The 24262-nt window shown below is 42.6% G+C and overlaps 1 protein-coding gene and 1 long non-coding RNA gene across 2 annotated transcripts; one reads left to right on the forward strand and one right to left on the reverse strand.

Annotated features, from left to right (window-relative positions):
• Nucleotides 1-7395: 7395 nt before the first annotated feature.
• LOC148000957 (uncharacterized) lies at nucleotides 7396-12428 on the reverse strand. Its single transcript, XR_015638297.1, has 2 exons — nucleotides 12229-12428; nucleotides 7396-9408 (listed from the first exon to the last, which is right to left on the reverse strand). It is a non-coding gene; the product is annotated as an uncharacterized LOC148000957 (long non-coding RNA).
• A 3245-nt stretch (nucleotides 12429-15673) lies between these two features.
• Nucleotides 15674-18228, forward strand: Vch (chymase). Its single transcript, NM_017145.2, has 5 exons — nucleotides 15674-15760; nucleotides 16267-16417; nucleotides 16915-17050; nucleotides 17255-17509; nucleotides 17906-18228. Exons 1-5 carry the CDS (start codon nucleotides 15706-15708, stop codon nucleotides 18050-18052), a joined length of 744 nt encoding a protein of 247 aa, NP_058841.1. The 5' UTR covers nucleotides 15674-15705; the 3' UTR covers nucleotides 18053-18228.
• Nucleotides 18229-24262: the final 6034 nt, after the last annotated feature.

Consider the following 24262-nt stretch of genomic DNA (forward strand, 5'->3'; position numbering starts at 1 on the left):
ATAGATTTTTAAGTCTTTCTTAAGCTGAAATGGATAACTAAATGTTCTGTTTAACTGATAAAGTGTTGGACTGGGTGTTAGATATATTTTATGCTTTTAATTACAAAATGATAATAGTTGTACTCAGCTTATATTTGATAGAAAAGTTTTTTTTTAAATTAGACAAAAAGGGTGAAATGTGGGATGATGTCATCATGCAGGTGTAGGCAGGTACAAGATAGAAGGAAGCCTGTCATTGGACCAGAAGGAAGGATGGGTGGGAGAAAAGTTTGAGGGAAGAAGAGGAGACTGGAACAGGAGGAGAAGCTGCGGAGAGAACATGGAGGCTGATGTTAAGATTCCACTCTGTGTATTTACAGGTTGTTATGAATATTCTTAGGGGATGGATGTGTACAGGGATTTGTATGTTGAGGTGAGCAATTATATCTTATAAGATCACACGTTATTGTGTTGTGTGTCTTTCATGTAACAATTTAAGTTTAAGAGAGTGTGTTTAAGAGACACTGGGCTGCGATGGAGTTGGGATGTGTGTTTCTGGCAAGATATCCAGCAGATATCTTGGGGCACTGCAGTGCCAGATCTATTGGGGGGTGAAAGAAAGCCATTTTATATATTTTACAACAACAAGATGATAGAATATGCTGTGAGAAATGAAAAGGTGGGGAGTGTGTATTGAATACATAGCATGTAAGGTATGACCAAGACCTTAATTAACTCAGTGGTTCTCAACCTTCCTAACGGTGTAACCCTTTAATGCAGTATCTCAAGTTGAGGTGACCCCAGCCATAAAAACATTTTATTTCTACTTTATAACTTTAATTTTGCTATGTTTATGATTTTAATGTAAAATATCTAATATGCAGGATTCATGATATTTGATCTGTAAAGGGGTCATGACCCATATGCTAAGAACAGTTGCTGTAAGTGAATGTCCTGATTTAGTTATACTAATAGTCCCTTTGATGTTGTAATACACATTTAGGGAGAACTCAATGGTCTTTCAGGATATCACAGAATAAAGGATCTTGGGTATCTGCCATGCAAGACAAGGCTTTGGGTGACCACGTATTTATAGCCACAAATCATGAGAGTGTACAGACATTGCTCACTGGGTCTGAGTACTCAGAAACATGGCCAAAGAAGGACATTGGCTTGGACATACTTTTTGTTCAAAATAAAATTGAAAACTTTTTTAACAGAGAAAAACAATGTATTGTGATCAAATTTCAAATAAGAAGTTATTATGCAGATAGATTAATGTAACTCACACAAGCACTTGTTCAGACTCCAAGACTATCCATCTCCACGAACCACATAATTGGACTTGACATTCTGGGATCATGGAGCTTTGCAGAAAAACTCTAGGTCTGGTAAAAAGAGGTATTGACTATCATATGGAGCCTCAGCTGGTACCCAGGCTTGGACCAGACAACTCAGACCTCTTTGTATGATGGAGACTGGGTGTCCCTGAGGAAAGTTCTGGCTCCAACTCTGCCCTGCATTTCCTTTCTCTGCTTTCTGAGAGCTACAAATGACTGTCTAAGCACAGTGATATGAGTTAGAGAAATAAATATATTAAGCCTTTTTTTTTACTACTGAGCATTGGATCTGACCTGATAATACTTTGTAAAAAGCCCAAATTCTTCTGTACAGCCCCCCAGAAAGAAGACAGGCCTTGGGATGGTCCACACACACGATCCCAAATGAACCTTCATTTTGCAACTCATGAATGAAGAGGTAGGAGAGACATAGTTAGCAACTGGCATCACCGCATAGTGGTTGCCTGATCCAGGAAGTGACATTCTGATAGAAACTAGTGGGAAACTTCACAACTGCCTTTTTTTTTTTTACTGAAAAGTAAACCCGGGCCTTGGTGTACATGGAGTTCTCCAGGCATTAGTGCAAATAATGTGTTATTGAACTACACAGAGGAGGTGATTTCCAGTTATTCCTCCCTTCAGGGTATATATTGCATGTTGGAGAACTACAGTGGATTAGCCTGGTGGTGGCTCCTGTCAAAGTTGCTCTTGGTGTGTTTTTATTGTTTTATTGTTGCTGCAAATGACACATATGCTGCAGCTATCAATCTGAGGAATGCATAGACATGCATTTTTAGGGGGAGTAACATCTACTGCAGGGAGCCCAATCATGTCACACTGATGGTATCGTGCTCATTGGGATTGGAGTACAGGAGGTAGCACCTATTGTAGACACCTTGGGAAGACACTTTTGTCTCAAAGTAGGAAGAAGATCTAAGAGCATTGTCTTTAGAGAAGTATCCATGGTCAACAATCTTTCACATGTCCAATTTTCTCTTCCTAAGGAAGGTTGTTGCATCTGGCTGATCCATCTATACGGATGAGGGAAAATCCCCCCTGTGTATTTAGATGGGAGGTTGACTAAGAAGAAAAACGATCTCACAGGATGGCTCCCTCTTGTAGTGTACCTGAGTGTGCATGTTTGGAATAATACAATCCTTCATGATGATGGTGCAGAAGATGGTGATGTGCAGAAGTGAATCCAAAATAAAAGCATCCTCACACTTCTAGGAAAGACCACCGAATCTATACCCATAGTAACAAGTAGAAACTAAAACCATATTTTCTACTCCCCTTTTCTTTTTGGTAAATGCCTGTGCACTTGGGAAAAGATTGCCAGGGCATCTTCACCTTCTTCCTGTCATGAGACAATTTTTTTAAGTCTAAAATGTTTGTTTTAGAAATTTCATGCAGGAGTATTGTATTTATAGTACTATCCTGCCTCCCTTTCCCCCTCATGTCCCTTTCATGTTGTATTTTCATTGCCTTGTGGGGAAGACCACATGGTGGGGGGATGAATGGAGGCCTTCAGCTCTAAGCCCATGGCATGGGGGACTAGTTTGTGGGACACAGCTGAGATCCGCACCTATTGACTCTTCAGAATCTTACCTTTCAAAGGAGAACTAAACACCCATAACGACAGGAAAAGGTATGTCAGTCCTTAGAGACACTGAGCCTGCTGGAGAAGAAAGGGGGATGGCAGGCAGAGGATTAGAAGGAGGAGAGTAGGATGAACTTGGTGAGTATCTTCAACTTTCATTAGGAATGCAACATGGACGATGGGACAGTCCTCTCCTGAGTCACCCAAAAGCCAGAGGCAGGAGTGGGACTCACAGGGATGTGCCCTGCTCACACATGGGCAGGCTCAATAGCAGCGGCCTCCTTGCTGAGAGATGGCTTAGGAACATGATATGGTCCCCAATGAGGGCCCTGTTTAAAAAGAGCACACAGTTGTGGTAAGGTCTCTTAAGTCTGGGATGCTTCTCCTATGATCCTGTCATGCTATATGTCATTTGTCTGATTGTCTATCTGTTCTCGATATCAGTCCAGGCTCACCAGACAGTTTCACCATCTTAGCCTACAATCTATTCATGGTTTTCTCACATCTGGGAGGTGGTTGATGAGCTATACTAGCACAATCAGTCCTTTTCCCAGGACTCCGTGAAGCTCATCTAGCGAACCACTGCTGCCAGTGTAAAGGTCCCCAGCTCCTGACCCAGTGTGACAGAGTAAGAGGCCCCGACCTCAGTGAAGAGGCTGTTATCCCTCCTGTGGCATCTTTTAGGGTGGTCAATGCCTCAATGGAGGGCCACTTGGGACTCCTCCATTAGCTCTTCAGGGTCAGAAATCAAAGATTTCCCAGATATGGTTTTTCAATGTTTTGGGATTCTGTTTCATGCCCCCATTCTCTTTCTTACTTCCTTTGGATTTGGAGAAGCAAAGTGGTATGACCTCCATAACCTTATGGATTAGACCACAGGGAGGGCTGACAAACCTAGGTTTCAGCTCTGTGCTTGTGGAACGGAGGTCAATGCGCTCACTTAGTGTTTCCCATCTAACAACCCAGACCTGGGTGGGAACAGAGAAGAACAGGGATAAAATGGGTCTGGAAAGAGGTGATAAGAGGCTATTTACTAAGACTTCTCTTTTTTTTCTGTCCATAGGGAGACTCTGGGGACCATTTCGTGGTTTTTTTGGTTTGGGTTTTTTTTTTTTTTATTCTTTAAACTTTTTTTTTTTTTTTACAGTCAAGTCTTCATCCCCTTCACAGTCTGCCCGCCAACCACATACCTTCTTTCCCCCCTTCCTTCACCTCTAAGAGGATGTCCCCAACCCCCAACCATTCCCCAACCCCCAACCATACCCCACCCGATTTCCCTTGGGCCTCAAATATCTCTACGTTTGAGAGCATCTTCTCTCACTGTGGCCAGATCAGGCAGTCCTCTCCAGTATATGTGTTGAGGTCCTCATATCAAGTAGTGTATGCTGCCTGATTGGTGGTTCAGTGTCTGAGAGATCTCAGGCATCCAGATCAATTGAGACTTCTGGGCCACCTTCCTCTTCAGCTTCTTTCAGTTTTTCCCCAATTCAACCACAGGGGTCCTCTGGGGACACTTTGTGTGTGATGGAGTGGTGTAGGGTATTGTCAGTTACAGCTCGTGTCCTTGGATACCTCCTTGATATTTATGAGAATTTCTAGCTTTAACCTTTGGATTCAGAAAACAACCCTCCAGTGCCAACTCTGTGTCTGGGGCAGTGTCCTGCATCCTGGGTTACAAATATGTGAGTCTTCATAAAGAAGTCTGTCTGCAGGAAATAGATGACATTGCTTCCTTTCGTGGGTGTAGAGCTTAAAACAATCTTGTGCACCACCTTCTTCTTCACTCTTTTTTTGTCTCATGGTTTCTCTCCTCAGATACTCTCACAGAGTTCCTGCATGATGCCTGTTCACTGACCCCATCATAACAGCACATATCAAGGCTAGTAATGTCAGTTCTGGAAAGTTCTGCCTTTGTCTGGGATGCCCTCTTTCTTTCTAAATTCTTCTTCATATTTAACAAGTTACTAAGGGTGAGAAAGATCAAAAGCTTTGCCTCCCACTGTCTTCATTCCTCTAAGGACAGTGTATGGTCCTGGGAAATCCACTGTTCTCTGAGACTTCCCCAAGGTTGCCTGGTCCAGCTCCAGCAAGGCCTCTCTACCAAGCTGTCACCTCATTTTAGAACTGTAGCCAACTCTCTTCACCTTGTCCAAAGGCAGTCCGGAGATGACACAGGACAGTCCCAATATGTACATCAGAAACTTCAGAAGGGGACCAAAATATTGAATGCCCAGACCAGTATGCAGACTCATTGCTCTGCAGCAGGGTCAGGTCAGCACCTCTCATATAATATTTCTTGGCTCAGAGCCCTGGTGTGAGCTTAGAGTCATGAGCAATCCACTGACTAACTAGTGTCTTAGTCACCTTGTGCACCCAGTCATGGAGGCAGCTTGATATCTTAAAGCACACACACACACACACACACACACACACACACACACACACACACACACACACACAATTTTTCACATGTACTTCACACATAGTAAACACTGTCAACTCCTCTCAGCTCACTAACATTTCTGTACACCCTAGGCTCTCCTCACAAATATCTCTCTCGTGTTCATGTCTATGTGCTGAGTTTTGTAACCCAATAAGGTTAACAATGACCAACTGTGTAACTGAGTTTGGATTTATCCATTGGAGCCTGGTTGGCTAAGCAGAGGATACTCAACTAAAGACAGAGACTTCCTCTTCCTCACCCAGAAACTATCAATATCCAATATGTCAAGAGATAATGAGTGTGACCCCACAAGTCCCTCCCCTTCCTTGACTGGTTGTTGATTAGACTAGTCTTATGTGGGCCCAGTTCTGGGAACTAAAGTTGATGTGAACTGATGAGTATCTTAACTGTATCCAGCTAGAGAATGGAGTTTAAGCCCTTCACCCTATCTCCCAGCTCTTGCCTACTTCTCATGCTCCCTCATTAGTGTTCCCTGAGCCCTAGAAAGGGTGGGCTAAGTGATTTATTTAGGGATGGACCCACAACCACCACTTATTCCTGCACATTGGCCCACAGTGATCTCTGCATTTACCCCACTATTCATCAGAAGGAGAGGTGTCTTTGAGTAAGGCTGGGATCCACTTTTGTCTATGGGGAAAGCATGGGGATGTGGAAGGCAGTTTGCTGCTACATAGGGTCACTTCTCCGTATGTTTCTAGCTAGGCTGACAGTACCAGGCATTGGTCCCCTCCACCATGGTGTGGGTCTTGAATCAGATTACAGGGAAGTTGGTTATCAACAAAGCACAGAAGCTGACATTGCACACGTATGCACTTCTGGCTTTTCATATGGCTCCTTTATACTTTTTTATATCAGCTAACTCTTTCCTCTAGCCTACACCTTCAGCTTTCAATCCCTTGCCTTTCTTCCTGCCTAAATTTACTTTGGTACTCCCTTTCTCTACTATCTGTGTTTTACTATTCCTCTTCCTTGAAGTTAATTTCTCCTGTCTCTCTTATTTTCCAGGAGTCCACACTTCATGTTAGTTACACAAATCCATACATTCACATAGCTAGGATCCTCATATGAGAGATAACATGAGGGTTTTGTGCTTGTAGTCCTGGGTTATCTCACTCAGAAAAAATGAAAATCCCATTCCCTACATTTTCCTGAAATTTTCCTCTTTTAAATGTAGCACATCTTCACTATCTAGTCATCAGTTGATGGCCAACTAGGCAGCTTCCATTTCTTAGTTACTTTGAATACGTGGAGATATCCATGTCATAGATCACACAGTCCTTTGGATAAGTGCTCAGGAGTGTCTTAGCTGGATCATGTGGTAGTTTTATTTTGGGGGAGGGGTGTTGTTGATCTCGTTGTTGTTGTTGTTGTTGTTGATGATGATGGTGGTGATGGTGGTAGTGATGGTGGTGCTGATGGTGGTGGTGATGGTGCTGATGGTGGTGGTGATGGTGGTGGTGGTGGTGATGGTGGTGATGGTGGTGGTGGTGGTGGTGGTGGTGGTGGTGTTGGTGATGGTGGTGATGGTGGTGGTGGTGGTTGTTTTGGAGAAATCTCCAGACTGATTTCTAGTATAGCTCTACCTAGTTCACATTCCGAATACCAATGTACAGGGTTCCCTTCTATACATCCATGTTAGCTTGTGTTGTTACCATTCCTGATGATGGCCATTGCACTGGAGTAAAATGAATCTTAAGATTGCTTTAGTCTGGATTTCCCTTGTGGCTAAAGATGCTGAAAACATTTAAGGTGTTTCTTACTAGCCCTTCATACTTATTCTCTTGAGACCTTTTTTTTGGTTCTGTTGTAGCATGTTTTTAATCCTTTTAAAAATTTTTTAATTCTCCTTTACCTTAGTGAAACAGTTGTAGCTATTTTAGTATATGGAAGAGCAGACTTCAAATCAAAACTGATCAGAAAAGATAGGGAAGAACACTACATACCCATTAATAGAAAAATCTGCCAATAGGACAACTCCATTTTTGATATTTGTGTGTCAAACACAAGGACACTTATGAATTAGAAATTATTATTAGAAAATATTACAGCTAAAATCGCAATTGATCATACAGCATTATAGTTTTTAACTTGTGTACCATACCCTTGCACAGAGACAGGTTATTAAGACAAAAACTAAAGAAAGAAATGTTGGAGTTACTTAATATCACAAATTAAATAGACCTAATAGACATCTACAGAACATTCTACCCAAACACTACAGAATGTGCTCTCTTCTCAGTGACCTGTGGAACATCATTTCTACAAGCAAGACTTTTCTGGATGATTGCATTGGTGCATGATAAAAGTGGGAAGGGGGGATCTTTGGGTATACTATATGTGGCTACATTTCTTCTGAAAAGTATGATGACTCTCACACTGGGCAGGGGTTTTTGGATAAGTGGTGCTTCTACACAACTAAGACCTTCATTACACAAGCTTGGAGATGAAGCCTTGGTTTATCAGCTCTCCCTGTGGTCTAATACATAAAGATCTGAAAGTTATACCACTTTGTTTCTCGTCGTCCATATTTGAAGATTCATTGATTTCAGATCCTGAAGAGGTAACAGAGGAGTCCACAGTGGGCCTTCCATTGAGGATGTATCCATTCTACTTGCTTCTACAAGAGGGAGTAGGGAGCATATACATGAATTCCAGGGTCTCCAATTCAGTCACTCTGGTTTAAGACAGCATAGGTTCCACTGGCAGCAATGGTATGTTCAATGAGCTTTATGGAGGCATGTGAAAATGACTGTTTGTGGTACTATAGCTCCTCAACAGCTTACCAGATATGAGAAAACCATTAGTAGATTGGAGGCTAAGATGTCTGATGGGGCCTGGGCTGCTGTTGAGAACTGATAGACAGACAGACAGATAGTATCACAGGATCATAAAAGACATACGTAAGAGACCTTACCCAAACAATGAAGGCTTCTCTTCAACATGACCATCATTGACTAACATACTATGATCTTCAGCAGGCTCTCAATAAGTTGGCAGCCATTTTGGAACCTGACAATATGTGAGCAGTGCACATCCCTGAGATTCTCATTCCAGTCTCTGGTTGTTGGGTACCTCAGGAAAAGACTGCCATCATGAAGGTGGCATTCATAATGAAAGTGGAAGATAGTCACCAAGTTCATCCTAATCTCCTCCTTCCAATCCTTTGGCTGCTCTCTCCCTTTCTTCTAGAGCAGTTTCAGTGTCTCTAAAGATTGAGACACCTTTTCCTGTCATTATGGGTGTTTAGTTTTCCATAGAAGAGCAACATTTCCAAAAGACTAGAGGTGGAGAGCACTCCTGTGTTTCAACAGACTAGGACCCCATTCCATGGATTTAAGAATGAAGGCCTCCATTGATCTCACCACCATGTGGTATTCCCTACAAGGCTGTCGATAATAATTTAGGAGATTGTGGAAGTTGAGCCTCTCCTGATAAGTAGTGGGCACCTAATCAAGTATATTGTCTTATTGGTTCTCCTCAGCATGTGAAAAGAAGCACAAGGACCGTTGTTGAGCGGCTCCTGTAATAAAATTTAGACCTGTAATACAATTTAGAATTCCCAATTGTAAACAACTACTCCAGAAAGTTCACCCACTGTGTTTGTCTAACAATAGAATGGGGGGAGGGTAACTTCAGACACTGCAGACACAATGTCTGCAGCAGTAAATGGCTGCTACAATAGCAGCGAAAATAACGTATAGCCAGGACAGTTCAGGATCAGCCATTCTTCTCTGAACAACCAGCAGGCAAGGGAACCATGTCTGAGATCTGTACAAACAGGGCAGAGTTCCCCAGTCTATAGCAGCTTCACGCAGATGGCATTCTTGTGAAGCTATAGACTGTAAGATGACAACACCAGTTAAGGCAGCAAGAGTCACCAGGGGAGTGAGGGGGGATCTTCTATCTTCCTCTCAGGGCAGAGGAATGACTCCAGGGACCCGAATCACGAGAGCTGAATCTTCTTGTAACCAGGATCAGCAAGTCTCAGCAACCACCTCTGGCAGCTGGCACACTCTTGTAGCATCCTGTAGAAAAAACACAAACATTCCCTCTTCCCCATAAAAATACCTGAACAGGATCATGCCAATATGTGAATCTTTCTATTTTACCTAGTCAGAAATATGTCTAGTTGTAGGGTGTCATAAACACTCAAGAGTGTTCCTTGGCACCCAAATTTTAAAATTGGAAATAAAAGGAGTATTATTAAATAATTGTATAGCATACAGGGATAACTCCCCCTTTTTATTTATTAAGATATAAACTGTCTAGTATCAATGTCCTCCCTTGTTAAGGGGTCTAGGCAATCTAGTTTGAGTTCTTAAATGTGTTATAAAGTAACAGCTTAGTGTTTTTAACCACTAAGCCATCTCTCTAGCACCTCACAAACTTTATTTACCTAAACATAAGTATTAATTAGAAATGTCAAATCTTGTAAATATCGTCCAAATTTAGTCCTATTAGAAATCTCTGAGCTGGCAGGGCGAGGCTGGGAATTGAAAGTAAGCAAATGGAGTCTTTCTCTTTTCATATCAACTCTATTATCATTTTCAAAGAGCTGGGTCTATGGTTTTGTTTAGTTGTCTGAGCCAGAGCACTGAAAGGACAGTGAGTTGTCAGACAATTTACACTGAAATCACTCACTGATTTCATGTAGAAAACTTGCTCTAATAAAGCATTAAGTAATTGAAATCAATTGTAAAACACAAGCCACACATTGGCTATCAGTATGTGAATAGAAAGCTTGATTTAAAAACAGTGGCTACAGGACGTAATCTAATAATCTGTGCTGAAGCAACAGAAACTCAAGAGAATAAACAAGTGATCTAATCATACATGTAGCCTTTTCATTAGATGAACCACCTATAAATACAGTAAGCGCATTTCCAAAGAGTAAAATTATCAACTTTGTCTGAAAAATTTGTATATGTGATAGGCCAAATATCAGTTATTTTGTAATAACCAATTAATTGCTGTTTGGAATAAGGTATGTTTTACCAGGTTTCTTTTTTAAAATACTTCCATGACTCTAGTCTACAGTTCTGTATTAACACATCTGAAGCTTTATCTCCAATGAGGATAACAAAGGAAGGCTTAAGTCCTCTGGTAAGGTGAGGTACTTAGCCAACTAACATATCCTTAGAAGCTTAAAATTAGCTTTAAATATTCTTTTTTGGAGTAGTGTAACAGCTACTCCCCAAATATTAAAGCTCATTTTGAGAGCAAAGGTTTGTAGTAAAAATTTCTATATACACTTAAAGATTTAAAGTTCTAACTTCTTACATTGAAGAAACAACAAAATTACATAATATAAGGCTATTAGCCATTCTTTGGTAAAAATTTTAATGATATCACTTTATGGGCTCTCTAAAATTATAAGCAAGCTCACGAAATGAAAACTCACAATCACCAGGATGTAAACAAATTGTATAAAAATAATCCTCTAAATCTATCTTGGAATGGCCGTTGGAGTAAGCAAACTGGCTGTAATGTTCTCACAAGTTCTAAAACCTCATCAATCTTTCATAAATCTTGTAACAATCTCTACCTGTTTGATTTTTTTTTAAATTATAAATAAGTTTGAGTTAGTCAACGTAACACTGGCAATCTTTAATCACAATCTTTAAGTTCTCCTTGTAACACCAGAGCACAGTCACAACTTTGGAAAGTCACCTGAATTCTGAGTATGTGACTAGGCAGCTGTTCTTGGGGCAGTGGAATTATCATCAGAATATAGATACAAAGTTTGACTGTCAATTCTTATATATGAATTCTTATATATGAATAGACAATGTCCTAAATTCTTTTAGAAGCCTGGTTTCTAGGATAAGAATTCCATAAAAATATTACCTCAATTTAGACCTGTTTCCCTAGGTTGGCTCATATCACATGTTATCTAGAATGACTTCATCCAAATTACAGTTTTAAGCCAACTTTCTTTTACCAATGTTACACCTTTTAACCATATCTAATAACTTAAAAGCCAATAGTACATAACCAAGGCATGTACAGCATATTTATACATTTAAAACCAATCAGAAACAAAATTGAAGTGGCTACACATGTCTTTAATATTTACACCAAGCACCATGTCACCTGTTGATTCCAATAATCACAGTCAAAGATTTTTCAGTTTTATTATCATAGAAGCTGTGAAGCTCCTAGTGCCTTTAGGATAGGCTAGTATAAACATTTAGCCAGCCCCTGGGGAGCTTGTCCAGCAGACTTAGGCTTCTAGCTACAGATGTAGGCTCCAAAAGCCAGTTGAAACTGTTTTTTACTTATTGTTCTCTTCTTGAAATGAGTTAAAACCAAGTCAAGGTGTGAACGACTGGCAGATAAAGTTTTTACCATTTTTTTCTTTTGACCACGAAACATAAAACATTTAAGCAACGAGAAACAAAAACCACAGACATAAACTGACAGACATGGACAGCCTGGTGCACCAGGGACAGACAATAGACAAAGAGGGAAAATTCTAGATGGTGTCCCTCCGAAGGGACCCACATATCCTACCTATGGAACCCAGAACCAGAAATAAGCATTTCTCCAATAGGAGCCAGCAGAGAGGCAGGACGTCTCCTGCCTTTCTTCTGTTCCCAGGAGAGCTCTGAAAAGTTTTTCTCTTTCTCCAAAGCATCTGCGAAGAGTCCGGTAGGACTGTTTTTCTAAGCCCATTCTCTCTCATGTCTAGGGTGTAAACTATCTCTAGTCGGGGTCCAAAGACTAAAACATAACTCTAAAAGAACGCATATGTAAAAACGCTTTACTATTACCTTGTCCCATTTATATGACAAGTTTTACTCAGGCTAGCCCAAATCATCCAGGCCTTTTCTGGCCCATCTTACCCCAATCCGTCCCTGCTTCTATGCCGGCCGGGCTCCCGGGACGTCCCAACAGTACTCCTTTCTTCTCCGATCTCGGTGGGACCTCCATTTGTCGGCGCCTGCACCGACACGGTACCGAGAATCGGGCGAAAGCCTGTGGGATGAAAGAAGCACACACACACAGGTTATTCGTGTCAAGCCAGAAGAGGAAAAAGGCTCCTGGTTACTTTATTGACCAAACTATATATCCAAAGAACACCACTTAGCAGGTATCTGTCAAGCACAGTGGGGAGCCCTGGCTGAGACTTCGGTAACAAAGGACCGACTATGTGGCCTGAATAAATTAGGGAAATAACCAGGAAGGCCAGCCTAATTCTGACTCAGGTGAGAAGTACCTGGCCAGACTGTTCCCAGTTGGGGACAAAAGGCTTCCACATGCAAGGGCAGGGCTCAGCAGGGGTCAAACCTTGCTGGAGACCCAGAAGGGTCTTGTTCAGGCTGAAAACATTCCGTGAATGCAAACTACTTGTGCCGAAAATATCAGGGAGAGGCTTTTGATCCTACAATCTAAGACTAAGGCCACACAGTGACAAAGCAACCAGGCCCAAATCCAATACAGCTCCCACACAAGGCAATGAAAAATATAGCAAGAAAGGAGTTTGAGGGGGGAAGAGAGGCAAGATAGTGTTATAAATATAACATTCTTTCATGAATTTTCTAAAAACAAACATTTTAAACTTAAAAAATTGTTTCTTTACAAGGTGAAGGTAAAGATGGCTCTGGTTACTTTTTACAAGTGAGTAAGCAATCTAACAAAAGAAAAAGGAAGTCAATAAATATAATTTTGACTTTGATTTGCTACTCCAATTATAGATTAGGTGGTCTTTCTCTAGAAATTTGTGGGCAATTTCATTCTGGGTTTGAGATTCTATACATCCCTGTCTTCCATAGCCCCAACAAGTAGGATTGTATTATTCCAAGCATCCACACTCCAAGTATGCTACTTGTATGCTACTTAGGGAACCATCCTGCATGATCATTTTTTTTCTCAGACAAATTCACTTCCAAATAACCAGGGGAGATTTTACCTCTTAGATTAGGATGAGGCAGATGCAACAACCTTACTTATGAAGAGATAATTGAACATGAGAAAGATCACTGATCATGGATACTTCTCTAAAGACAGTGCTCTTAGACTTTTTTCTTACTTTGAGACAAAAATGTCTTCCCAAGGTGTCTATAGTAGGTGCTACTCCCTGCACTCTAATTCCAATGAACATGATACCTTCAGTGTGACATGATTGGGTTCCCTGCAATAGACATTACTGCCCCTAAAGATTCATGTCTATGCATTCCGCAGATTGATAGCTGCAACAGATGTGTCATTTGCAGCAACAATAAAACAATAAAAACACACCAAGAGAAACTTTGGCAGGAGTCACCACCCAGTTCATTTTACAATAATCCACTGTAGTTCTCCAACATGCAATAGATGTACTGAAGGGAGGTATAACAGAAATCATCTTGTCTGTATCGTTCAATAATGCATTATTTGCACTGACTCCTGGAGAACTCTATGTATACCAAGGCCATGGTTTACTTTTTGGAAAAAAGAGGCAGTTGTGAAGTTTCCCACTAGTTTCTATCATAATGTCACTTCCTGAATCAGGCAATCACTATGGAAATAATGCTAATTGATAACTGTATCTCTCCTACCTCTTAATTCATGAGTTGCAAAATGAGAATGTTCATTTGAGACCGTGTGTGTGGACCATCCCAAGGCCTGTCTTCTAACTGGGGCTGCATAGAAGAATTTGGGGTTTTTACAAAGTATTATCAGGTCAGATAGACTGTTGGGGGGAGGGCGGCAATGGGGGGAGGGTTGGGAGGGGAACACCCACAAGGAAGGGGAGGGGGGAGGGGGATGTTTGCCCGGAAACCGGGAAAGGGAATAACACTCAAAATGTATATAAGAAATACTCAAGTTAATAAAAAAATACACTAATTATATTTATTTCTCTAATTCATACCGCTGTGCTTAGACAGCCATTTGTAGGTCTGAGGAAGAAAAGGATGGAAATGCAGGACAGAGTTTGAGCAAGAACTTTCCTCAGGGGAACCCAGTCTCCATCATACAAAGAGGTCTGAGTTGTCTGGTCCAAGCCTGGGAACCATCTGAGGCTCCATCTGATAGTCAGTACCTCTTTTTACCAGACCTAGAGTTTTGCCGCAAGGCTCCATGTTTCCAGAAGGTCAAGTCCAATTATATGGTTAATTCGATGGACAGTCTTGGAGTCCTGAACAAGTGCTTGTATGAGTCATACTAATCTAGCTACATGGTAACTTTGTCTTTGAAATTTCATCACAGTAAATTATTTTTAATCTCTTAAAAAGTTTTCAATTCTATTTTGAATAAAAATTATGTCCAAGGCCATCATCTTCTTTGACCATGTTTCTGAGTATTCAGACCCAGTGAGCAATGTCTGATCTGTGGCTAAAAATAATTGGTCACCTGAAGCCTTGTGAAGCATTGCAGATGCTCAGACTTTTCTTCTGGGGTATCCTAAAAGTTCATTGAGTTCTCCCTAAATGTGTATGACAATGTCTAACAAAGAGACTGCTAGTATAATTAAATCAAGACATACACTTACAGCTGTCCTCATCCTGTGGCTCATGATCCCTGTAGGGGTCAAATATCATATATCCTTCATATTAGATATTTGACAGTAAAATTCATAACTGTACTAAAATTATAGTTATAAAGTAGTTTTGAAATAATTTTGTGACAGGCTTCACTGCAGTATGAGGTATTATATTAAAAGTTCAAATCATTAGGAATGTTGAGAACCAGTGGCTTAGGCATGCCTTACATGCTATGCATTCAATACATTCTCTACATACTTTCATCTTTCAAAGTTACATTCTAATTATTTTAATAAATATGAGAAATCCTCACACTGGTCTACACAAGCAAGAGTCTTCAGACTAAAGCAGCCCACCACCAGTTCTTGTAAATAAAATGTACTCCCTCTCACCCATATGTTCAGACACTACAGACACAGGTGCTTGTGTGACAGTGACAGAGGTGAGATTTTACACGTATGCAGCATGGGTCTCTCTGTATTGTTCCATTTTTTAGTATATGTGCTGCTGAAGCGAGCACAGCAGCAATGGTCTGAATACCTGGATGCTTACAAGAACAGTTCCATGATCCCCAATCGAGGTCCCCCTCCCTTTGGGTTGCTGTCCTGTCTTCTGGGAGCTTCTTTGAAGGGTGTGGTTGCCACCTTATCATGGGATCCAGGAATCCAAAGATTTAGCCACAGATTCAGCACCACCAAAGAACAGAGTCGTGAGAATTTCTGATAAGGAGAATAGAGTTTATCCAAACCAGACCTGTGGTTTCCAGCCCTTCTTTTCTCCTACTTTGAAGCTATAAAAGCAGGAACCAGGGCAGGACCACAGCAGAAGCTCACCCCAGGCTGCACCACTGGCAAAATGCAGGCCCTACTATTCCTGATGGCTCTTCTCTTGCCTTCTGGAGCTGGAGCTGGTGAGTTTGCTCTTCATCCTTCCTAACTTCTTAGTTTTCAGTAACCAACCTTAATCTCTTAGTTAGAGGAACAGAGACCTTAACATGAGGCAGGATCCTCAACTGACATAGTCTAGGGGAAATCTCTAGGTCAAGGAAGAATGAAAATCTACTTCCCCATCATACCATTTCATCAAATGCTCTGTTCTGATGGGCACCTCTCTCTGGTCTTCCCTTAATGTTGAGGAAGACAGGATGAGTGTAGAAAGAAATGACTAAAGGAAATAGAGCATCAGAAACATGAATGGCCATTGTGTTCTGAATGAAGGATGATGGTGGACAGGGAGGTGTGGGGAGGATAGATCAACAGGAGAGAAAAGACCAAAGGACATGCAAAGGGGCCTGAGCCCCATGCGAGGTGGGGTGGTCTTGGAGCAGTTACTCAGCTTTAGCCCCATTTTCCTCTCAGTGATGTGTTGGGGGGCCCTGCAAGATTGTGACTGGGGACTGGGTGTTCTTTGTTCCAGAGGAGATTATTGGTGGTGTGGAGTCTATTCCACACTCCCGCCCTTACATGGCCCATCTGGACATCATCACTGAGAGAGGTTTAAAGGACAGCTGTGGTGGGTTTCTCATAACCCGCCAATTTGTGCTGACTGCTGCACACTGCAGAGGAAGGTAAGAGGCTTCTCTTGTTGTGAAAAAAAATGCATGAGCCAGAGTCACAGAGCAGCAAAGCCTCAGGAAAGGCTCTCCTTACACAGAGAGGAAAAGGGAGCGCAGGGCCACTCAGTGGTGCATTCGTGTGTCACCTCCATTTTCAGAGGTCAGAGCTTTAAGCAGGAACCTGGTCAGGACTAAAACCATAGTTCTTGTCTTGTCCAAGTGGGACCAGAGCTCAGACATGAGCTGGGGTATAACTCAATGTAGAGTGTCCATTTTCCATGTACAAAGACATGGTTCTGCAAGTCCTGGGTGTGGGGTGTGGGGTGTGGGGTGTGGGAAGAGTTCTCAGTCCTGTGTTCTCCTGAGCCCTTTGGCAGGGGTCCTCAGAGCTCCATCTCAAGTCTGTCTATGGGCTCTTCCCAGGGATAGAGAAGAAAGAGTCTGGTGCCCCTCTTCTTGGAAGGAGTTCTCCTCATATGCCTTTTCATTGCTTCTTTCTCTATTCACAGAGAAATCACAGTCACCCTTGGAGCCCATGACGTGAGCAAGCGAGAATACACACAGCAGAAGATAAAAGTAGAAAAACAATTCATTCATAAAAATTACAACTTCCTTCCCAATCTTCATGACATCATGTTACTGAAGGTGCCCTCATTTATCTGGTCTTGCTTTATTTAAGTCTCCCCTCTTTAACTCTCCCCCTGGTCTAGGCCATTGAATTCTCTCTTGTGCATTCCTTTTCCTCAGAACCCACTCTTGAATTCTATGTCACTATGGACCTGCTGTGGAAGGACCCATGTCTAAGCATCCTTCTCTGATTTGCCATCCCTTCTCTCCTTTCCCCAACAGCTTGAAAAACAAGTTGAGTTGACTCCTGCTGTGGATGTAGTTCCCCTGCCTAGTCCTTCTGACTTTATTCACCCTGGGACATTGTGTTGGACTGCTGGATGGGGGCGAACTGGAGTGAAAGATCCTACCTCAGATACACTGAGAGAGGTTGCACTGAGAATCATGGATGAAGAGGCCTGTAAAATCTATAGACATTATGACAACAACTTCCAGGTCTGCGTGGGCCTTTCCACAAGGTTACAAACAGCATACACTGTGAGTACACACTTACATTTCTTCCCCACATCAGGAGACAGTGTTAGTGGAGGAAATGTGCCAAACAGCTCTTCCTGGCAGTGGTTAATGCCTGTGTCCTTAGCACCAATCCCCGAGGCTCTGGAAACTGAAATTCTCCCTCCCAGTTTCATCTCTCTATGCCTAAGCCCTTCCTGCATGGGAGTTTCCCATGACGCTAGACATTAGACAGGAAAGGAGTAAAAGGAGACATGTTAGCACTGGAGCAAGGACAGAGGGAGGGGAATCAGGCATTAAATTCCTAATTTATGACCCATAGGCAGTCAGGATCTAGTACCTAATTCCAGGATTAGCTATCTTGAGCTTTTGTTTAGGGAATGTGATATTTGCTCATTCTTTGATTTTTCTTACTTAAAGGGAGACTCTGGTGGGCCGCTACTGTGTGCTGGTGTGGTCCATGGTATTGTATCTTATGGGCATCCAGATGCAACGCCCCCTGCAGTCTTCACCCGAATCGCCCCCTATGTGCCCTGGATTAATACAGTCTTAAGGGAAAGTAGCTGAAAAGCTTGACCTGCCTGCGACAGACTCTCCAAGCCTGAGGTCTTATAGTATCCTTTGGGTTCAACATAGTTTGTCCCCAACCTGTCCCCAGCTCTCTCTTTGAGGCTCTCAAAGATACACAAGTCTGTGATGATGGATTGTTCCCTGTAAAGCACCTCAATAAAGACATAATTTCCAACAGTTGTGTGACTCCATTCTGTGCTCTAATTACTCTTCCCCTCTCTATGCTCTATAGAGAATTGATTTGAGCTACTATCTTGTCTCGTTAATCATTTTGACTACTGACTTCCAGGAACATGTGTACCATGGTGGATTCCTGAATATTGTCTTACATGCATGGCTGTGTACCGTAAGATTTCACATCCAGGGTAATGGTCACTGTTCTGTTCCTCTCCTCCACTGTCCTGTCTTCTCATCTTCTCCCTCCTTGTCTCAGCTCTTCTCACTACAAACCCCATGCCTTAGCCACTGGATCTTTCTACACATTCCATGTGTACACAGATTCCATGTCTAGGTCAGACATGGCTGTCAATCCTTGTGTCCTCACCACCTACCCTGCCACCATCATCCTCTCAATATTGCACCTTCAGCTAGAGGACAGCCTGCCCTCAGAAGTCCTTGGACCATGACTTGGCTGCAGCAGCCACAAGAGGAGAGAATCAGCAGTTTTTGGAGTCAACCCAAGGTAGAACTAGACTGTGTTGGGAAGAGACACTCCAGTACTTAGCATGCTCTAGTATTTCTCATGGTTGCTCTGCTTCTGAGCCACCCCCATTCAACTGCCATTTTCCCCAAAGATCCAACCTTTCAGAAGAATGCCCAAGTTGGGTGAACTTCTATATGACCTGTTGTCCTCTTACAAGGCAAAGCCCCCATTGTCCTTAGTCAAGTGAAAGAATGCTTTAACTACAGGGTTCTGTGGAATCTGAAGGGGAAGAGATCACACATGAGCTTTGCTACCCCCCTCCCCCAGGAGGAGTAATATGATGGGCGTGGCCCTCTGACTACTGTACCATGAAAAATTATTGCCAGCACCAGCCTCAGACTAGAAACTCAGCACCTCCACTCTTCTCCTGACCTGCTGGCTTCTCCTCTGTGTTTCCAGCCCCAGCGTGGTTCAGTAGAGATGTAAAGAGAACTGTCAAAGTTCAGGATTGACTATAAACTCTATTCTAACTCAGGAGGAAGGGATCACTAAAGAAATCTAAAAGGATCTTTTACAATTAAAAAATCTGAGTTGGGTGACTGTTTTGGGTGACTCTTTTGTTTTGTTTTACTAACTGTTGTTTATACCTGTGCAACTAAATGGGTCTTTCCACATTTTGAATTAGATTGATGTGGTTTGGGCACAGTTTCACAGTATAGTTCATACAGACTCTCAACTTATGATCCTTCTGCCTCTGCCTCCCTCCTCCTAGGACTCTGAAGCACATTTGATAACCCTTGGCTTATAGAAAAGGCTGAAAGGTGAAACACAAAGCAGACAATAGCTGTGTCTTTTCGTAACAGATGTAAATACCCACTAATCTGTCGCTGAGTGCACACTGCCTCTTTACCCCACACTCTAGGAGGACATGCCCTTGGGACAATCTTTCTCTCTGAAGCTGTGCAACTGATGGTGAGGAGAGAGTGAGGTCCTCACCATGCAGCCTGGTACACAGTAATAGGGGAACAGGAGAAAACCCCTGAGAGCTGGGTGGAGACTACAAGGCTGAATGGCTTCCAGAAAGGTCAAAACAACAGAGCAAAGCCCATCACATGGTCCCCTGGTGTGAAAGCACCAGTTGATGAAACATAGGCTCCAAAATCAAGACAAAAGCCTGATTCCTACCACTTGATCCATTCTTAGGCATGGTGGAAGGGAGGCAAAAGCAGCAGGCTCAGTGTATACTGGAAAGAGAGAACAGCCACTATCTCATGAGGTCAGCAAGGCAAACATGCAGGTAAGAATGATTTTCCTATGGTAAGTGCAGTAGTAGTGGTGAGCAGTCTAGCTTAATAAGGAATCTCAGTGAACCTAGCAGCAGACACACACTGAGGTTGTCCAAAGAGAGGATCCGCTCAGCCAACAGCAGCTGAAGAAAGCGTCCAGGAAGTCACCAGGTGCTCACCTAACTTTGCCATAGTGGAAATATAACCCAGAAGTCAGCAAAACCAAGTATATTTTTAGAACAAAATTGCAGTTGAGAGGGATGTGCAGATTTAAGCGCTAAACAATGACTAAAGGAGATTTACCTTCAGAAAACAAAAAGTCTTCCAATGAGCAGAGTCCTGTCTATCTATGGTGTAGCGGGAGAAGAAAAAGTAAATCCAGGGTCACAACTATCCTGCAGTAGGTGTTACCATCTGTTCTCCTGCCATCCAAAGGAATATTTTTTAATAAATTCTTTTGCAAATGAAAGCTTTTAGTAGCTATAGAAACATTTTGAGGAAGGAATGTAACATTGTATCACTTTTAAACATTAACCTATTTTGAATTTTGCTTTGTATTGAGTTATTTTATGTAAGAACTTGCTTGGAGACCTGGAACAAGGACCATCCTCTTATGTCAGCCTCCAACTGAGGCTTGCAGTTTGCACCACTGAAGTGGAAACTTAAGGGTTCTTTGGAAAGTCAGTTTTGTTGGATGGTGTTTTATTGGGCAAACTGAAGGAACATTTTTCTGAAGCAGGGCAGGTGAAAGGATGTTCTGATAAAGCAAGCACCTGAAAGGACATGCGATGAAGGAATTTTCGCTAATGACATGTATGTATTGGTCTGCTGTACATTATATAGTTGATTTGCATTTGTCAGGACTCCACAGAGAGAAACATACCAAAAAACCTTCTGGAGTGCTGTGTCTTCTTGCTGTATCTGCACACCCAGGCTGATGGACAGAATGATGTCAGCTGAGACAGACTCATGTGGAGGTTTGCTAAGCCAGACTCACATGGTGAGGCAAGATCTGTGGAGCACACATGATTCTTGGAGGAAGTATACAAAGGACCTAACGGAGTGAAGGGAGCTGGAGGCTTGGCTTGGCAAGCTTGGCTTGCCTATAGAGCTAGTTGTGGAGTGGTTGTTGGTTTCGAGTCTTCACTGATCTTTGCTTCCCTGAGAGAGGTATAGCTGAGAACTTTTCCGGGAGTTTCTCTTGGTCATGGTCTCTCCTGCTGACTCACGCCAATTCAGCTGAGGCCTGGTTGTTTCTGTTAGGTCATGCCACCACTGGTGCTATCCTGATTCTACAGAACTGAACAGCTGGTGTATCCATGATGTGTTTGTGAGGGTTTCCTCTCATGGCTGTCTTTTGAAATGAACTGCTGATTTCTTGGCAGTGAAGATGGGATCTCCTCCAAAGAATTAATTCTAAACAGGTCCACTTTCCCTGTATCCTTTCTTTCTAATTCCCTCTAGTGGCTACAAGGGAGGATAAAGTGTTTAAGAACCATCATTAAAAGTAGGTCTTGAAAAACATGAAAGTTACACACCACTATGCCCTGCTTTTCATACTATAATGCAAAGCTACCAAATGTTAGCTTGGAGTCACATTTGTGCACAGAATATAGCTGAACATTCAATTACTTCTAATATCACAATACTAAGCTGTCTCCCAAGAGACAGACCCTAAATGGACACAATAGTATATACCTGTAACCCTTCCTTTTAGGAGACACAGGCAAGAGGAGCAGGATTCATAGTCTTATCTACATATGGAGTTCAAGGCTATCCTGGACTACATAAAATCATGTCTCAAATAAAAAATGAAAGGGGAGGGAGCAGGGTCAAAGGGAAAGAGGACTAAAAGAAGGAAAGGTGGAGAAAGAGAGGAAATTAATCCCTCCTGGGTGGCAGCTCTCCCGGACACAGCTGCATGCTTTGTATAATATATTCTGTTGTGATAGCCTGGCTTTCCCAGCAGCCTTACAATGTTGTAGATGATCAATATTTTGAGGATATACTGTATAAAATATTATGTTGTGATCAAACCTTCTGAACAGTTTGTTATGGCTCATGTCTTTGAACACTGGGTCCCTACATTTGGAAGGTTGTAGAACCCTAAGAGGTGCAGCATCCTGGAAGGAAGTTGTTTGCTGCAGGCTGGTTGTGAAGTTTTGTGTTAGAGTCCCACTTCCTGTCTGCTGATGCAGTGCGACTCATCTTTCACAGTCCTGCTGCAATGTCTTTCCATCATGAACTTGTCCTCAAACTTTAGCCATGAGAAGGGGACCTAACAGGCCTTCCTTGACACAACAAAATTGGCAGGTTTCATCAGTCACTGCCTTTATGTAAAGGCAGGATCTCCTCCCGACCTCCATTCCTTTGTAACTAGTCATACTCCCTGCTTCGTGTTCTCTGCAGTACACAACATGTAAAACAGGCGAGGGAGGCAGCAGAGACAGTAGAATTCTGGGAAACTGTAGCCTACAAAGAGAATGCAGGAAAATTATGGGGTCAGTGTTTATGAGGTTGATGCCCTTCTGGGGACTGAATCTCATCTTCTCCCTCATCTTTAGCCAAGACAAGAAAAATAACCCAAGGCTAGAGGACCTGAGCCATGATGTTATGGCGTCGGCACCCTAGTTCTCTATGATCTACCCCTCCATTTTCTTTCTTTCATTTTTTTTACTAATCATCCCTTTCCTTTATATCTCAAATGATATCTCACTTCCCAGTTACCCCTCCTTCATCTCCCCAGCCCTCACCCACCCTCCACACTCCACTGCCTGTATGGAGTGTGCTCCCCGACCTAACCACACTCCTGTCTCACTGCTCCAGCATCCCTACACTGGGGCATCAATCCTTCCAGAACCAAAAGCCTCGCATCCCATTGCTGTCAGGCAAGGTCATCCTCTGCTACATATGCATCTGGAGCCATGGGTCCCTCCAGGTACATTGGTTGGTGGCTTAGGCTCTGTTCTACTTTTTGTTTCTATTCTTCCTTTGAACAGGAGGAACATTTCTGGGTTAAAACCTTTGAGATGGTTGGGTATCGCTATCCCTCAACTGGAACCATGCCCTTCCTTTGGAGGAGGTGTCTACTGGAATTATTTCCCCCTTCTCTGCGCATTTTGCCTAAAGTCATCCCCATTGAGTCTTGGAAACCTCACGTTTCCCTATTGTTTGGGACCCTCTGTTGGCACTCCCCACGTCCTCATTCCCTCTGCTATATAGTTTTGTTCAATTTCCTACCCTCTGTATCTCTCTCACATCTCCTCCAGTTCCTGATTCTGTCACCCTTATTTCCTCCCCCTCCTTTCTCCCTCCCTGTTAACCCTTTTTCTTCCACCTCCAACAATTGTCCTGCTCTCCCATCAATGCAGGACTAAAGAACTCACACCCTGGTCTTCCTTCTATGCTTCATATGTTCTATGGGTTCTTTTATCGGCATTGTGGACTTTTGGGCCAATAGTGAGTGCATACCATGTGTGTTCTTTTATGACTTGGTTACCTCACTCAGGATTATATTTTCTAGTTTGATCCATTTGCCTAAGAAGTTCATGTAGTCATTGTTTTAATCATTGCTAGTACTCCAAGAGTAGATGTACCATATTTTCTGTAACCACTCATCTGTTGAAGGACATCTGGGTTCTTTCCAGCTTCTGTCTATTATAAATAAGGCAGCTATGAACATAGTGGAGCATGTGTCCTTGTTATATGTTAGAGCATCTTTTGCTATCCCTCCATTTTCAATGGCACAGGAGAAAAACAGTGCCTTGGGCTCTGGGGCTTGGTCTTACTGATGCAGAGCCACCAGACCAGACCTCTCCAGCTCCTCCTCCTCCCTGCTAGTGATGTGATGTCAGAGGAGCGATCTCAACATCAGCAAATGAAAGCAAGGACTTCACTTAACTTCCCACCTATGAACCAACCTCCTGTAGGTCTCCAAGAGAAATGGCACTCCACTGTGTGACCTTCTCTTCATTACACTCCTTCCCCCGAGTCCAGGGAAGCACTGAGCAGACACTTAAAATGTGTTTAACAGTTAAAGGCAGTGTGATCATGGTCTCAGTTTCAAGTCTACATTTGTAAACAGACAGTAGTGGTATTTCCTAGGGTGGTTTTTAACAAAAAAGAAAAACCGTTAACTCTCAGACATTGATGTTGTAGTTTGTAGTTTAGGACCATCCCAATCTTCTGGAGCAAATTGCTTACCTCATAGCCCTAACCCTAACCCTCCCCTCACACTTACCAAGACTCTTTCTTTTGGATGGTAGAGCAGAAAGGACC

This window comes from Rattus norvegicus, chromosome 15 (genome assembly GCF_021556685.1).
Source record: "Rattus norvegicus strain SHRSP/BbbUtx chromosome 15, alternate assembly SHRSP_T2T, whole genome shotgun sequence".
NCBI classification, from domain to species: domain Eukaryota; kingdom Metazoa; phylum Chordata; class Mammalia; order Rodentia; family Muridae; genus Rattus; species Rattus norvegicus.